At 37.4% G+C, this 18,642-nt stretch overlaps 1 protein-coding gene across 3 annotated transcripts in view; it reads right to left on the reverse strand.

Annotated features, from left to right (window-relative positions):
* The window catches only part of PSMD1 (proteasome 26S subunit, non-ATPase 1), a 105,004-nt gene that overhangs the window by 1,935 nt on the left and 84,427 nt on the right, over nt 1-18,642 (reverse strand). For 2 of the 3 annotated variants that reach the window (XM_019923520.3, XM_073807137.1), the window contains 5 exons: nt 15,880-16,049; nt 14,059-14,151; nt 12,541-12,627; nt 11,822-11,968; nt 266-421 (listed from right to left, as the gene is read on the reverse strand). In XM_019923520.3, the coding sequence (XP_019779079.1) occupies nt 275-421; nt 11,822-11,968; nt 12,541-12,627; nt 14,059-14,151; nt 15,880-16,049 (644 nt within the window). In that variant the 3' untranslated portion in view covers nt 266-274. Of the gene's footprint in view, nt 1-265; nt 11,255-11,821; nt 11,969-12,540; nt 12,628-14,058; nt 14,152-15,879; nt 16,050-18,642 lie in introns of those variants that run through there. The other variant, XM_019923521.3, reaches the window with a different exon arrangement.

An 18,642-nucleotide genomic window follows, 5' to 3' on the forward strand; every position in this document is an offset into this window, starting at 1 on the left:
GTCATGGACCTATGAAATCAGTTTGCAGTCCAGCCACTTTGAATAGCACTGGTAGAACACTAGAGGGTAGAGAGTCAAAGAAGGAAAAAGGAATAGGTATATTCCATATTCATGAAGAGGTCAAAGAAGGATAAATTTTAATACTGTTTAGGTAAACAGGGATTAAGTACAAAAGGGAAAAAGTGAGACCATGTCTCTGTATAAAACATTTGTGAAGAACTGACTAAGAGATTTCCCTTGATACACAATTTTGTTCCACACACACCTCTGGTCCTTAGTCATCAATATACTCAAATGGTTCTGGGGGTTCTGGCTCTTGCTCCTCTTCCTCAATTTTCGGGCCATGGGCTGCCACAGGTTCCACCAGCTCTTCAATGTCTTCACTGGTATCCTTCAGAATGATGATGCCTCCAATGGACAGCTATTAAACAGAGCAAGGAATGAAGAAGCACAAGCTCCACTCGTATTTCCAGAATGCTCCAGAATCTTGAGTGCATATTTGTTAAATGGTACCTCAAGGCTACTAGAATGATTTGGAAATAAAGAACTGGGATGGAACTACCTTTCCTTGATGACAGTCAGGAAACCTGGGCATTTGTGCCTGTGTGATGCTACACTAGTGACTTAACTAAACTGTTCAAACGTAAGAAGGGGCTAATAAAATCTTCCTGATCTATTCCTTCAGGTTAGTCTGAGGGCTGAATGAGGACATCATTGCCAATGTGCATAAGAAAGGATAAAGATAACTGTAATCTATAGGAGTACCTGCAAACTTAACCCAGTGGTTCTGGATGGTAGAACATGTGGTGTTGCTGTTTGGATGATGCATCCCAATTTAAGAAGTATTTCTCAGTACTGCACTAGCCTCAGTCGGACTGCAGGGAGAATGTTTACTATCCAAAGACGGTATTCTAATGCCTTGTTACTCAGTGTGTGGTCCTGTACCAGTAGCATCCTCATTACCTCAGAGCTTGTTAGAAATGCAGAAAACTTAGTCCCGCTTTAGATCTCTGAATTTGTATTTTAAGAAGATCCTCAGGTGATTTATATGCATGTTAAAGTTTGAGACGCACACTAGTCTAACAGATACTTTATCATTTGTGAGAAAACCATCATTTTCGACACAAGAGACAACCTAGAAATGAAAAGCCAATTTTTCTCCAGCAATTTCAGAATGATAGAGCAATATAAGTATCACAAATATCTGAGTGTTTTTCACTATAATCTACAAATCCTTGTGATGCGAGACAGTGAAAAACTAGACTAGAAACAAAAGGGAAGTAGAGTATAGAAGCAATTCTATTAAGCCCTCTCCCAAACATATTAGCAAAAGGTAAATTCAAAAATCAAACTGTCTGCCCTTCTCTGGTGTGCTAATCTTATTCTATTTGCTTGCCTGTGTCAAAGGAAATGGAAAGCTGCTCTCTGTAATTAAATCAGTCAACAGTGAAGGGAACATCTGGCAAAAACATATTTCTACCAAAGCACATTACTGGGAAGGAAAAAAAGCCCAAGCATGTTAGGAAAATGATTCATATATGTATAAGCATCTCTGCAGTTCAACCTAATCTAATTTTTACTCATCAGAACTCTGCTCTGCCACGCTATAAAACTGGTGTGCCTTCATGAATTTCTAAACTATTTCCCTTCTCTCAATACATACATATTCATACACATTAATCTATAATCCTTTCACTTAAAAAGCTTGCTTTCCTTGAAGAAAAGCCATTTTATGAATGGACCCTTCCTTTAATACCAATATTCATCCAAGAACAGAGTAACATGGCCACTATCCTAATACTCCATGGTCTAAAAGTTTATTTGAACCTTCTAAAGGACCAAATGGAGATCAATCTTTTACTCAACAGAAAATACCCATGTTCACCAAAGGACTTCCTGCATTTTGGAAATACATTGCTCCAGATTACAATGGAACTATTTCATGCTTAACTGGAATGCTCCAGCCCAAATCCTGCAATATAATCAACATATGGGAAGAGCTTTTTATAGCTACATGGTTTAGATTTATTAATGCCTTATATGTTAGAGAGAAAGTTCACACTCTCTAAGCAGAGAATAAGATATATGACATTCTGTTTTCTGAGAAGGCTAGTGACAATGGAAGACAGAGGCAATGGGGCACTTCGGCTGCCAAATGTTCCACACTCTCTATAAGACATCTTTTAAGATGGACAGGAAACAGAGTAGGAATGCCACCCATTTTCAAAACTAAAGCTGCTGGGACTTCCCTGGTGGTCCAGTGGTTAAGAATCTGCCTTCCAACGCAGGGGACGCGGGTCTGATCCCTGGTTGGGGAACTAAGATCCCACGTGCTGTGAGGCAACTAAGCCCATGCACCGCACCTATTGAGTCCACGTGCTACAAACTACAGAACCCATGCACTCTGGAGCCCACATGCCACAACTACAGAGCCCACGTGCCGCAACTAGAGAGAAGCCCACACACTACAATGAAGAGCCTGTGTGCTCTGGAGCCCGCGCACCACAACTAGAGAACAGCCCGTAAGCCACAACAAAAGATCCCGCGTGCCACAAAGAAGATCCCATATGCCACAACCAAGACACAACGTAGCCAAAAAATAAAAAATGAAATAAATAAATATTAAAAAAAAAAAAAACCAACCCTAAAGCTGCCTCTTTCAAATGCAATGTCTGAGGAAGGATCTGATGACCCTGCCATTGAGGGTTCTGGAGGGAATGAGTCAGGGGGCACCTCTTTCTTCACTGCATACACACAGAGGCAGTCTTTCCTTCCTTTTTTAAAAAATTGAGATACAAGTCACATAACATAAATGATCTCTTTTAAAGTATACAATTCAGTGATTTTTTTTTTAGGATACTCACAAAATTGTGCAGCCACCTCCACTATCTAATTCAAGAACACATTCATCAACGTAAAAGAAACTCTGCATCTGCCAGCCGTCATTCTCCATCCCCCACTCCCAGCTCCTACAACCGCTAAAGCAACTTCTGTCTGTATGGATTTGTCTATTCTGGACATCTCAAATAAACAGAACCATACATTATGTGGCCTTCTGCGTCTGGCTTTTTTCACTTAGGATAAGGTTTTTAAGTTTCAAACACGGTGGAGTATATATCAGTATGTCATTTCTTTCAGCTGAATAATATTGCATTGTGCATATCACATTTTGTTTATCCATCCACCACTTGATGGACATTTAAGTTGTTTCTACCTTTTGGCTATTATGTATAAAGCTGATATAAACATTAGTGTACAAGTGTTTGTGTGGACATTCACTTGGGCATATACTAAGGAGTGGAATTGCTGGGTCATGTAAGTCTATATTTAACTTTTCGAGGAACTGCCAAACTGGTTTCCATACAGGCTGCAACACTTTACATTCCTACCAGTACTATATGCGGCTTCCAATTTCTCCATATCCTTGCTAACTTTAACCTACAAACCTATTGTCTTTTTTTTTTTTTTTTTTTTTTTTTTTTGCGGTACGCGGGCCTCTCACTGCTGTGGCCTCTCCTTGTTGTGGAGCACAGGCTCCGGACGCGCAGGCTCCGCGGCATGCGGGATCCTCCCGGACCGGGGCACGAACCCGCATCCCCCGCATCGGCAGGCAGACTCTCAACCACTGTGCCACCAGGGAAGCCCCTATTGTCTTTTTGATTATAGCCATCCTAGGGTATTATGAAGTATCTCCTTGTGGTTCTGATTTCCATTTCCCTAATGATGAATGATGTTGAGCATCTTTTCATGTGCTTTTGGCCATTTGTAAATCTTCTTTGGAGAAATGTCTATTCAAATCCTTTGCCCATTTAAAATATACATTTTTTTAAAAATCATTGAGTTTTAAGAGTTTTAAAAAATGTATTTGGGTATAAGTCTCTTATCAGGTATGTGATTTGAAAATATTTTCTATTCTCTGGGTTTTTTTCCCACTTTCTTGATAGTGTCTTTCGTAACACAAAAGTTTTTAACTTGATTAAGTCCAATTTATCTTTTTTTTGGCGGTTGCTTCTGCTTTAGATGTCACACATGAGAAAACACTGCCTAATCCAAGATCATAAAGATTTACAGAGAGGGTTTATATAGTGTTAGCTCTTATATTTAAGTCTCTGATCCATTTTCAATTAATTTTTATATATGCTGTAAGGTAGGGATCCAATTTAATTCTTTTGCATATGGATAGCCAGTTGTCTTAAGCACCATGTCTTGAAAATACTATTCTTTCCCCATTGAAGAAAACCAATCGACCATAAAATGGATTAAAGACCTAAACGTAAGACCGGATACTATAAAACTTCTAGAGGAAAACACAGGCAGAACACTCTTTGACAGAAATCGCAGCAAATTTTTTTTTAGATCCATTTCCTAGAGTAATGGAAACAAAAGCAAAAATACACAAATGGGACCTAATTAAACTTAAAAGCTTTTGCACAGCAAAGGAAACTATAAAACAAAAAGATAGCATACAAAATAAGAGAAAATATTTGCAAATGATGTGACTGACAAGAGATTAATTTCTAAAATAAACAGCTTATACAGCTCAATATCAAAAAAACAAACAATCCACTCAAAAAATGGGCAGAAGACCTAAATAGACATTTCTCCAAAGAAGACATACAGATGGCCAACAGGCACATGAAAAGATGCTCAGCATCACTAACTATTAGAGAAATGTAAATCAAAACTACAATGAGCTATCACCTCACACAGGTGAGAATGGCCATCATCAAAAAAAACTACAAATAATACATGCTGGAGAGAGTGTGGAGAAAAGGGAACCCTCCTACACTGTTGGTGGGAATATAAATTGGTGCAGCCACTATGGAGAACACTATGGAGGCTCCTTAAAAAACTAAAAACAGAGTTACTATATAATCCTGTAATCCCACTCCTGGGCATGTATCTGGAAAAGACAAAAACTAATTCAGAAAGATATATGCACCCCAATGCTCATAGCAGCACTATTTACAATAGCCAAGACATGGAAGCAACCTAAATGCCCACTGACAGATGAATGGATAAAGATGTGGTATATATATGTGTACGTACACACACACACACACACACACACACAGGAATATTACTCAGCCATAAAAAAGAATGAAATAATGCCATCTGCAGCAACATGGATGGACCAAGAGATTATCGTATACTCAGTGAAGAAAGTCAGATAGACAAAGACAAATATAATATCATATCACTTATCTGTGGAATCTAAAAAAACGGTACAAATTTATTTACAAAACAGAAGTATACTCAGATAATACTGTAGAAAGCAAACTTACGGTTACCAAAGGGGAAAGGTGTGGGGGGGGGGGATAAATTAAGGGGAAAGGGTGTGGGGGGGGATAAATTAGGAGTTTGGGATTAACAGATACACACTACTATATATAAAAGAGATAAACAACAAGGACCTACTGTATAGCACAGGGAACTACATCCAACATCTTATAATAACCTATAATGGAAAAGAATCTGAAAAAGAGTAGATATATACATAAATGTATAACTGAATCACTTTGCTGTATGTATACCTGAAACTAATACAACATTGTAAATCAACTATACTTCAATTAAAAAAAAAGTCATATTGACCATAAATTTTTGGACTCTCAATTTAAAGTCATTTATCTGGATGTCTATCCTTATGCCAATACCAGTTTTGATTACTGTAGCTTTGTAGTAAGTTTTGAAATTGGGAAGTGTGATTCTTCCAACTCTGCTCTTCTTTCTCAAGATTGTTTTGGCTATTCTGGGTCCCCTGTATTTCCATATGAATTTTAGGATCAGTTTGTATATTTCTGCAAAATAAAGTTACCTGGGATTTTGATAAGGACTGTGTTGAATCTATAGATCAAATTGGGGAGTACTGCCATCTTGAGTAATACTAAATTTTCCAATTTGTGAACATTAATTATTGGCTCTGTAGTTTTTTTCCTTGTAATGTCTTTGCCTGGTTTTACTACAGAGTAATATTGGCCACACAGAATAAGTTTGGCAGTGTTTCCTCCTCTTGTATTTTTTAAGAGCAGTTTGTAAAGGATTGGTGCTATTTTTTCTTTAAACATTTGATGGAATTAACCAGTGAAGCCATCTGGCCCTGGGCTTTTCTTTATAGCTTCCTGATTATTAATTCAATCTCTTTACTTCTTATATATCTATTCAGATTTACTATTTCTTCTTGAGTCAGTTGTAGTAGTTTGTGTCTTTCTAGGACTTTGTCAATTTCATCTAAATTACCTAATTTGTTGACATATAGTTATTCACAGTATACTCTCATAATCCTTTTATTTCTGTAAGGTTGGTAGTAATGTGTAAGGCTGGTAGTAATGTCTCCTCTTTGTTTCCTGATTTTAGTAATTTGAGTCTTTCCCCTTTTTTTGATTAAACAGATAGAAATTTATTTGCCCTATATAGTAAGAATCATAACAATATCCAACTTTAGTATACACATACTACTGTGTGCCAGACATGGTTCTGTATGGCTCACGTATGTGCCAAACATACCTATATGTTGTGTCCCCTCCCCCAATTCATATGTTGAAATCCTACCCCACCCCCACAAAGTGTAATGGTATGAGAAGTTGGGTCTTTAGGATGCAATTAGGTCATGAAGGCAAAGCCCTCAGGAATGAAATTCATGCCCTTATAAGAAGAAACATGAAGGGAGTTTGCTTTGTCTTTCTCTGCTATGTGAGGATACAATGAGAAGAGGGCTGTCTATAAGCTGGGATGATGGCCTTTACCAAGAACTTGCTCATGCTGGCACCCTGTTCTTGGACTTCTAGTCTCAGAACTGTGAGAAAGAAAGATTTGTTGTTTAAGCCACCCAGTCTTAAACAGTAGGTGGCAATTTGCTATAGCAGCCAGAACAGACTAAGACATATTTTAATGCAAATTACATTTTTATACAGTGTGTACACATCAACACCAATTTATGATTGCACTGTACACTTGTCTTTTAAATCAGATAAGAGGAAAAAAGACCAGGGAGTGGGTGGTGAGCTGGCCACCCTGGGGACAGGGTGAGAGCAGACTCGGGCCACAGGGTGGGGTCCCTCTGGTCTAGAGTTCTGTGACCACATTTTCTGAACTCCAACTCATCTGATAAAGAATTTTTCTGGATCCCTTCATAATCTTAAGAATTACTGAAGACCACAAATAACAAATATTGGCAAGGATGTGGAGAAAAGGGAACCCTTGTGCACTGTTGGTGGGAATGTAAACTGGTTCAGCCACTATGGACAACAGTATGGAGGTTCCTGAAAAAACTAAAACTAGAACTACCAGATGATCTAGCAATTCTACTCCTGGGTATGTATCTGAAGAAAATGAACATTAATTTGAAAAGATATATGCACTGCAATATTCACAGCAACATTGTTTACAATAGCCAAGATATGGAAGCAATGTAAGCGTCCATAAACAGGTGAATGAATAAAAAAGAATAAATGGAATACTACTCAGCCATAAAAAAGAATGAAATTGTGCCATTTGCAACAACACGGATGGAATTGGAGGGTATTATGCTCAGTGAAATAAGTCAACGAACTAGCAGAAAGAGAAACTAAGAAAACAATCCCGTTTACAATTGCAACAAAAAGAATAAAATATCTAGGAGTAAGTTTAATCAAGGAGGAGAAAAACCTATATACTGATAACTGAATAAGACATTGTTGAACAAAACTGAAAATACAAAGAAATGGAAAGACATTTCATGCTCATAAATTAGAAAAATTAACAATATTAAAATGTCCATATACCTAAAGCAATCTATAGGTTCAATGTAATCCCTATCACAATCTCAATGACATTTGTTTTTACGGAAATAGAACCAAAAAAATCCTAAATTTTAAAATGTAAATACAGAAGACCTGGAATAGCCAAAGAAATCCTGAGAAAAAAGAACCAAGCTGGAGGTGTCACACTCCCTGATTTCAAATTATACTACAAAGCTGTAGTAATCAAAGCAGCATGGTATCGGCAGAAAAATAGACACAACAGACACACAGATCAATGGAACAGAACTGAACATTCAGAAATAAACCCACATATACAGACAACTAATTTACGACAAAGGAGCCAAGAGCATACAGTAGAGAAAGTAAAGTCTCTTCAATAAACCGTGTTGTGAAAACTGGACAGCCAAATGCAAAAGAATGAAACCAGACCACTTTCTTACAGCATACACAAAAATTAACTCAAAATGTATTAAAGACTTGAATGTAAGACCTGAAACCGTAAGACTCCTAGAAGAAAACACAGGCAGTATGCTTTCTGACATTGCTTTTAGCAGTATCTGTCTGGATATGTTTCCTCAGACAAGGGAAACAAAAGTGAAAATGAACAAATGGGACTACTTCAAACCAAAAGTTTCTCCACAGCAAAGGAAACCATCAATGAAAAGAAAACCTACCAAATGGGAGAAGATATTTGCAAATCATATATCCATCATACAAGAGGTTCATATCCAAAATATATAAAGAAATTTACAACTGACCAATAAAAAAACAAATGACTAAATTTAAAAAACGCAAAGGAGTTGAATAGATATTTTTCCAAAGAAGATACAGGTGGCCAACAGGCACATGAAAAGATGTTCAACATTACTAATTATTAAGTAAATGCAAATCAATCAAAACCACAAGATATTACCTCATACCCATTAGAACAGCTATTATCAAAAAGGCAAAAAATAACAAGGGTTGGAGAGGATGTGGAGAAAAGGAAACCCTGGTACACTGTTGGTCGAAATGTAAATGGATGTAGCCATTGTGGAAAACAGTATGCAGATTCCTCAAAGAATAATCCAGCTATTCCACTTCTGGGAATATGAAAACACTAATTTGAAAAGATATATGTACCCCTCTGTTCATAGCAGCATTATTTATAACAGCCAAGATATGGACACAACCTAAGTGCCCATTGATAGAAGAATGGATAAAAAAGATGTGACACACACACACACACACACACACACACACACAATGGAATACTTACTACTCAGCCATAAAAAAAGGATGAAACCTTGCCATCTGCAATAACATGGATACACCTTGAGGGTATTATGCTAAGTGAAATAAGTTAGATGGAGAAAGACAAATACCACGATTTCACTCATATATGGACTAAAACAAAAATATTAATGAACAAGCAAAACAAAACAAAGCAAAAAAAAAAACAAACCATAGAGAAAACAGTAACTTCTTGGGGGATGCGGGAGGGTGAAATGGAGAAAGGGGGGTCAACTGTATGGTGATGGATGGAAACTAGAGTTTTGGTGGTGAGCATACTGCTGTGTATACAGAAGGTGAATTATAATGTGGTATACACAAAACTTACATTTGTTATAAACCAATGTTACCTCAGTTAAAAAAAAGAAGAAAAGAATCCTTCTTTGTCTTTCAACAGTGTGATTATGATGTGTCTAGGTGTGGATCTCTTTATCTTACTTGGATTCACTGAGCATCCTGGATATGTAGATCAATGTTATTCATAAAATTATGGAAGTTTTCAGTCATTATTTCTTCAAATATTCTTCTATAATTTTCTCTCTCTTTTTGGGACTCCCATTAGCCCATTTCTGTTTACGCTGGTATGCTTGGCTTTTAACAGGTCTGTTCATTTTTTCTTCACCCTTTTTTTGTTGTTCCTCAAATGACCTATTTTCAAGTTTGCTCAAGTCTTCCTGAATCAGCTGTTGAGCTCCTCTAGCAAATTTTTCATTTCAGTTATTGTATTTTTCAAATCCAGAATGTCTATTTGATTATTTTTTACAATTTCTATCTCTTTACTGATATTCATGATTTGTTTAGATAACATTCTTATACTTTCCTTTAGTTCTATAGACATAGTTCCTTTAGTTCTTTGAACATATTTTAGTTGATTTAGTCTGCCTATTATGTACAACACCTAGGCTTCCTCAGAGAGAGTTTTATTTATTGCTTTTTTCCTGTGTATGAGTCATGTTTTATTGCTTTGTATATCTTATAATTTTCTGTTGAAAACTGGACACTTAAATAATACAATGTGGCAACTCTGGAAATCAGATTCTCACCTCTCCCCAGGGTTTGCTGTTGTTGTCTGTTTTGTGACTTTTCTATAAAGTGTTTTCTGTTGTGTGTGATCACTGAAGTCTTCTCTCAGTTACCTGATTGGACAGCTAATGACTAGCCAGGGATTTCCTTAAACACGTGGAACAATAAGTCTCCGAGTCTTTGCTGAGGGGCTATGTGTGTGATTGGGGCACACCTTCAATAGTCAGCCAGGCACAGACAGAAGAAATCTTTTCGCTTGTAAATGAACAACTGTTACAGCTTCCTCGGATTTATTTTGAGCAAAGGCTTAACAATCATTTAAGTTCCAGCTGAGGAAAACCAGTCTCCTCATATGGCCTCATGACACTGAGCATATACTTTGCTCTCTTCAGTTCTTCATAATTGTCAAAATCACTAGGTGTTTTGTGTGCTTAAAGTACTCACTAGTTGTGTACTAATATACCTGTTCCAGTATGAGCAGTTTTGAAAGGATGCTGTTAGAATATATTCTCCAGAAACATGTCACTTTAGCGAGCTGGGTTGCAGATTAGATAGCGACTACATTTAATGTGTCCATTAGTGGTTCTATTAATTCATTCATTCGACACTACGGACCAGCAGTATTAGGTCCTAGTAATGCAGAATTAATAGGAGATGGGAGAAAACCTGCAAGCTATTCCGTCTTTCCCGGCCTGACTGCCTGCTGCCCACAGATGGCTGATGATTTGTCACCACCACCAAGTAATATTCACTGACTGAGGATTTACCATGTTCCACATGTTGTTTTAAGTGTTTCACATATAACAACCTATTTAATCTTTACCATATTCCTAGGCGGTAGGTAGTATCACCATCCCAATTATTAGATGAGGAAACTGAAAGACGAAGCAATCAAATGACTTGTCTCAGTTACACAGCTAAGAAACAGCAGATCTGCAATATAAACTCAGTTCCGCCCAATTCTAGCTCTTCCACTAAATATCTTCCATCCTCTGCGCTTGTCTCCTCTAGCTGATAATCTAATCAGGTAAGAGCTTGACTCACAATTGTGGTTAAGAGTTGTCACCACCATCAGGGACCACCTTCAAGCTGATGAGAATGGGTTTACTTTTCTATAAGGATCTAGAAATCTTGTCTATGACATCTGAGACAGGTCCAGGATTTGAATGTATTAAATATGTCTACTAATGGTTCTCTAGTTTTCGAGATACAAGAACCTAGAAAATAAAGACATTATCACGGCTCAAATTTCTGATCAGCATTCGTTTCTAAAATGAAACATTCTGCCCTAGAATAAATTAAATGGCGTGAAGATCCTTTTCTAATTGTGAAATAGAACACTCTAAGTGCTTATGTATTAAATGTATTACCTTGTTCAATCACATTCCTATGAGTTAAGGATGATAATTCTTATTTTATAGTAGTGAAAACTGAGGAAGAGAGGATTAGTACTTGGCTTAAGGTCTCATAGGCTGAGAGTGGTAGAATCAGGATTCAAACTCAGGATGTCTGGCTCCAGAGTCTGTAGTCCAAATCACTATGCTGTATTAGAAACTTCCATGATGTAAGCCTTTGGTAGATGAAGGATGTTTGCAGGGTCACACAAAGAAAAGTCTCCCCAAATCTATATGGAATGCAAGGGAATGTCCTCTTTTGCTAAGACATTTATTAGTACTACAGAGCTTTTCCCAATACTCTGGAGATTTATCCTTCTCTATAAAGATTCCATTGCCCTACAGATTAACATCCTACTGGTATATAGTTAAGGGCCATTGGTGACTTACTGGTTTGAAAGGCTGGTATCTGCAGGTCTCTGGCATGCTTAGGACCTTAAGCTGGGCAGGCATAACTCGGGCTGGGTTATCCAATAACTGGAAGTTTGGCTCAGGTTCTTTTTTCTTCTCTTTTTCTTCCTTTTTCTCTGCCTCATCCTACGGGGGAAAAAATAGCCCCATAAAGGTTCACTTCTGTTCTACATCACTGAATAATGTTTAATAAATTTACTGAGCAACTATTGGGTGCAAAAGGTAGTTAGGATTAGACATAACGGAAGTAGAAGTAAAGTGATACCAGACTCAGACAAGAGAGATGGTAACTCTGCTTGGGGGTGAGAATGATACTTAACTTAGTTGTAAAGAGTGAGAAGGTTTTTCTATCATCAGAGATATTCAAAAATAAATGATGTTCCCTTTGCCTGAAAGGGCTTTTCTCTCTACCACCATCATCTCACTGTCTAATGAAAATCCTACTCTGCCCTTCAAAACTCATTTTAGTTGTCATTTCCTCCAAGAACTCATTTTTGATTTGTACCCTTCTATTCTTCCCATGAATGGGTATAATTTCTAAAGTCTCTTCCAATTAAAATTTTGAGTCTCCATGCTTGGAACAGGATAATTATTTAAAGGAAGCCAAGAGCAAGGTATAACAATGTTCAACTAAGGAAGAATCTGGACCATGACAGAGAAAGCTACATCAACCCATATGACAACCAAGTTATACCTACCACTTCCATTTTCTCCTCTTCCTTTTTTTCCTTTTCTTTTTCCTTCTTTTTAGCCTTGGCAGTTATAGATAACACAGCAGTGGAAACCTAGAGGAGTGAACAGGGTAAATCATTTTAATCCCTTACTTACACGCAAATGTACAAGCCCAATGAGAATTCAGTTCTACAGTACAATTCTGTTTCCTGGTAGTAAGTATCATAAAGAACAAAATAATCTGGGAATATAAAGATAACTTACTGTTACAGTCATCAGGTAAATCTTTAGTTCCTAGAGGCCTGTGTCCAATATAACTCTAATTTTTTCTGATCTGTAGTATACCTTGGATGTGAGTTTGCTATGATAAGTTTCTAAGATAGAGATTTGGGTGCCACATCCTTTTTTACTTCATAGGGAAAGCACTGGAAAACAAAAATTTTCTCCAAACCTGGTCGTAAAGATCTCTCACTGGACTAGATGCCCTACAATGGTAATCCACAGTGGGTGAGTCATTAACCTAGAATTATCCTCCTTGATGGGTCTCATTGAAATCAAAGGTGAAACAGGTACTTCGAAAGGCTGGGCAGTAATGGTGTAAAGCTGCCTTTGTTTTAGACTCAAAAGGGAGAGGGCCCTGAAACACAGCTGATGAACAAGATACTGTTGTCAAAGGATACCATCACCTACCACCCGCAAATTTGGTCAGTTATATAATTATCCCTACTTAACTATAACATTTACAGCAAATAGTCAACTGGCTAATATGGAACATTTTCTTGAGGGAAAAAATCATTTTCCTAAACCTCAAGTGTCATAAAGGGTAATTTTACTGAGAAACTACAGGGGCAAGCACAGCTCTCAATCTCACCATACTTTAACTTAACACGTATCAGTGAGTGTCTTCATGCTTGTGGGGAGGAGTATAAATTGGTTATATCCATTTTGAAAAGAAATTTAGTTGACACTTATAAAAATAAATAATGTGCATTACTTTTGATCAAGCAATTCCATATCTAAGATCCTAACCTATAGATATACTTGTACAAGTGCACAAATATACACGTATAAAAACTCTATTCCAGTCCCATTTGTAACAGTGACAAATCAGAAATAACCTTAAATGTCTATCAGATAAAGAACTGGGAAGACAATGATATATACATAAAGGGATTGCTCTGCAGCTTTGGAAAAAGAGATCAATACACATTGAAAGTTTTTTTAAAAAACTGTTAAAGTGAAAACAATAAGATGCAGAACAGCACACAGAATAATTCGATTTGTGGTATAAAAAGTATAGCTATGTGCAGAAAAAACATTTGGAGGGATTCACAAATTGTGATTCCTGCAACATGGGACTTGGATGACCAGGAGAGAAAAGGGCTTTCACTTTCTATTCCTGTGTAACGTTCGATTTTACTATGAGAAGTATTACTTTAAAAATACCTACTTTAAAACATAACAATATTTAAAACAAACCCAAGTAGAACACTAAGCAGCTCCTATATAGGTACAAATGGTGCCCAAAGTAGCAAAAAACCTACCTTTTCCTTTTCTTTTTCTTTTGGTACTTCCAGAGGGGCAGGATATGCAAATGTTGATGGTTTACAGTTTGATTTATATTGAACTTTCGGCATCTGAAGAAATAGGAGAATTCCCCCCCTCTATTAAAATAATCAAAATCAAGATTTAAGTATTCTATGCTCTTAACAAGCATACAGATGCCAAGGGGTGCCAGAAGTTTCAATCCTGGCTAAATTACACAGTTATTCAATTATGTTACCACTCCTCCCTTAAAGGCATCTCTCTTCTTTCACTGAATTAGTTTTGAGGTGCTTTACAGAACTACTGTGGTTCCCTATACTTTCTTCAAGCTCTGTGCCTTTAAACAGGCATCCCTTTCATTTTTACTGACCACACATCCTGCTTCAGAGCGTTAAGTCCCACTCACAGTGTGAGCGTCAGATCAACTGTTACCTTCTTTGTAAAGTGTCATCTGATTATCTAACCTGCATTCCTAACTTCCATGTCCCTTCCTTGTACCACAGTAACAACCTATACACGTCCATATACAGTTTCTACACCATATAATCACAACTTACAAGAGTCTAGCATGAGCCTAATGGAAAAGTCGGCTTTGCATTACTTATTGACCAGGTTTAAAGTTCGCTAGTCTGAATTTTTCTCTATTTACCCAAGAGAATGGTAATGAGCATCACATTTACTAGGACAAGCAATCTTGTCTTTTCCATCCCACTTTCACTGTAAGGAATGGAAACAGAGATCATAAAATTGTGTGCCAGAGGAAGAAGTCCCTAAAGATTATACAGTATGTTTAACCACAATGTTAAATGTTAGGGATTGGGAAAACAAAAGATTCTTGCTCTGAGAGATAAAACTGCTCAATATTTACAAATGTGAGTAGTTTAATACTGAAACACTTAGAGGATAATTAATTGGCTATACAGTTATACTGAAAAAAATCAATTCAATGAAATACTCAATCTTTACCAGCCATTTTTTGGCCTAAAATTTTTCCACTCTGAAAACTTAACAGAATGTTTTAACAATGGTGATGACCAAATGTAAGAGTTATTTAAAGATCAAAAAGCCTCTGAGAGGATGCAAGACCAAGAAAGTGATTCATCAGGCCATAGGACTGAGAAAAAAGACATAAGCAAAAATCTCATTTTAAAAAAAAAAAAAAAGGATAGTGTGATGACAGGGAATGTATCACCTTAAGTCTTTGACTTAAGTGACTAGTTTTCTGTCAGTGTCCCTGGCTCCTCACTGCTGGTCTTGCTTTCTGCCACTACCAAACGGACATCCTCCTATCTTGTTTTCCCTTTAGCAACAATCCTCTCTTCCATCAAATGCTCTAGCATCACATAACACTGAAACATATCCCTGTCTCAAACCTTCCTTCCTTAATAAGATTTAGTTTAGGTCTTCCTTGCCCAGATTATTGCAATAGCATTGTAACAAATTTCCACTGATATCAGAATGTTTCTAAAATGCAAATCTCATTTATCTGCATGAAATCCTACAACAGCTCTCACAGACCTTCAATATTAAATAAAATTCATCAGTGATTATAAATCCTTTGCATATTTTTATATTTTGCCCCCCTCTTACCAATCCCTCTCAATTGATTTACCCAAGGTTACGCAGTTAGTAAAAAGACTTCATTTTCAAAACTTCCACCAACACACTCCTCTCAATAAGGTGATGATTCAGTCTGAAGGGAAAATACTTTATTAATAAGATGCCAACTAATCTTTAAGATTTTATGAAAATCCTCGTGAGTGGGTGGCAAATAGGATATGGTGAAGATACAATATAAAACTGAGGTCTCACAAACATACCTTTAAGTCCTTGTTAAGGCCAATGACACAGGTAGGGGTATAAGCCAATGACAGGAAGTGTGAAAGAGGAAACCAGAACCAGAACTGGGTAAAGACAAGGACGCCAACCACAGAAGGCATATGGGTGTGCCCAGTTCTGGACTGCAAGGAGATTGTGACATTATGTCCACCTGTAGAAAAGGAGAGAAATCATAAACATGAATCTAGTTGAGCAATAATAAAGATTTCTAAGTACTACACTAGGGAAAAATTTGGTGATTATTTTGAGAGTATAGTTCTAAAATCTAATATGAAGTCACTGGAATTAGTTAGCCAATGAGCTATCTAGGGTGTCCAAAATTGGAAATACTGGACTAAGGGTAATTTAGAACTTCTTTCTATATAGATAGGCATTTTTCAAAAACTAAGCCTGAAGGATATCAGAACGTGTATGCTTAATTAAATATTAATCTATATTGTACATTGGCTTTTAATGTGCAAACAAAAAGTAAAATTTTAGTACATATCATATTTGTAAACAGTGGCAAAGAGACAAGAGGTAAATACTGTTTGCTTATTTTTATTCTTTCTGCTTTAGTCATGTCTGAATGTAGGCAGCTCCAAGATTAACTAGCCTTGTGATCTTGGACAAATCACTTTACCTCTAAAAGTTTTTTTTCCCATTGGCAAAATGAGAGTTTGAACTTGAGCATTTGAACTAGAGCACTACCACTAACAAAAGAAAAATTTTAATATCCAATCCTTGATTCAACTGAAAAAATTTTTTGAGGAAGCACAATATGTAAAACAATGAAATCAGAGCTAATTCTGTTAAATCAGAAGAGATTTGGGGCTTGAATCTGACCTGTAAATCTACCTCTTTCCACGTCCCCTAGACTTTCCCTTGAGGGAGTGCAGAGAAACACAGTTTGAAAGCTAGTGAACAAGAACTAAGATCCAAGTATCAGTTAGCTAAGATCTCTACTGGGACCTCATAAGGCTGAGATTCTAGGAGGCTTTAGGGGTTGCAAACTTGAATGTCTTTAGGAACTGGTCAGGTAAACAAATGAGAAAAGTTGGACTGAAACCAGTGTGAATTGAAGCAAACTGAAAAGTTCATGTCGGGCTTCCCTGGTGGCGCAGCGGTTGAGAGTCCGCCTGCCGATGCAGGGGACACTGGTTTGTGCCCCGGTCTGGGAAGATCCCACATGCCGTGGAGCGGCTGGGCCCGTGAGCCATGGCTGCTGAGCCTGCACGTCGGGAGCCTGTGCTCTGCAACGGAAGAGGCCACAACGGTGAGAGGCCCGTGTGTTGCAAAAAAAAAAAAAAAAAAAGTTCGTGTCATATTTAAAGAGGACATGTTACTAGGGGTGTTAGATCCAGGGTCACTATGTAATTTTGTTTTTAAGAGTACACTTGAATCTGGATTTTGGACAAAATTTTGCAAATTTTGCTAGGCAGGCAAAAACGTATTTAAGGCAGGTACGGCCCATGGGCTGTTGTGTTGCAGCCTCTGGCCTATAGTAACAGTGTTAGTGTTGGACCCCAGAACTTTGAGACACGAATCTTTTAGTTTATATAATATAGCCCATAAAAATAAGGCTTGTTTGTGCCTAGTCACCATCCTAATATGAATTCCAATTCTGGATTTCCATTGCTCACATTTCACTTCTCTTCATCTCAGTATCACACAGACACCTTCATGTTTTTTATGTATTTGTTTATGGCTGTGTTGGGTCTTTGTTGCTATGCAAAGGCTTTCTCTAGTTGCGGTGAGTGGGGGCTACTCTTTGTTGTGGTGTGCAGGCTTCTCATTGCGGTGGCTTCTCGTGTTGCGGAGCACGGGCTCTAGGTGCATGGGCTTCAGCAGTTGTCACACGTGGGCTCAGTAGTTGTGGCTCACGGGTTTAGTTGCTCTGTGGCATGTGGGATTTCCCCGGACCAGGGCTTGAACCCGTGTCCCCTGCATTGGCGGGCCGATTCTTAACCACTGCGCCACCAGGGAAGTCCTGCCTTCATGTTTTGCTTGGAGTTAGGAAGTGAGTACTAACTTTACTAAGCCAAAGAGCATTTTTTATAAGAATCAGCGTTCTACTGTTCAACCAAATAACCTAGATTTTCTTAATACTCCCTCTACAGATATTTCATTTAAGATTTTACCTAGAAATAAATCAGGTATACTTTAATTGTGTTTTTCCAACAGGAATGAGTTATACTTTTACTGTCTACTTATATTCTTCCCTATTCTAAACCCTACATTCACAGAATGCTTACAATATATTAAAAATTTTGAAATACTGAAAAAGATTCCAAGGAGCCTCCAATCTAGTGAAGACAGATAATTAGATAATTAAAATAAGGCACAAAAGTATTATGTTAGGTATAACTGGGTACTAGGCCCACCTACATGGTGGAGGCTGAATACAGTAGAAGAGGGGGGAAAGGCTTCCTAGAGAATGTGGTATTTGATCTAAGTTTTGAAGCTGAATTTTCTTTTATTTCAATGAAACCTATCTTCTTCAGACTTAGAAACTAAACTAGCCTTTAGTTCTAATAGTTTGAGATTTAATATGAAACAAGGGCAAGTTTATTCTGTTGATAGTGTTTGCACAGTTTTACAAACTTCACCATAAACTTTCTTAATCTTCAGCTTTTCTCCTTGAAGAAACCAAATCATTGAGTGAGTTCTCATAAACTTTACTCACTCCTTTGAAGTTGCCCTCTCCAGATTTTCTCTACTACCATTCACTTCTGAGAGAGAAATTACAGGACTAAAATTTTTTC

The sequence above is a fragment of the Tursiops truncatus genome, chromosome 7 (genome assembly GCF_011762595.2).
Source record: "Tursiops truncatus isolate mTurTru1 chromosome 7, mTurTru1.mat.Y, whole genome shotgun sequence".
In the NCBI taxonomy this organism is placed as follows: domain Eukaryota; kingdom Metazoa; phylum Chordata; class Mammalia; order Artiodactyla; family Delphinidae; genus Tursiops; species Tursiops truncatus.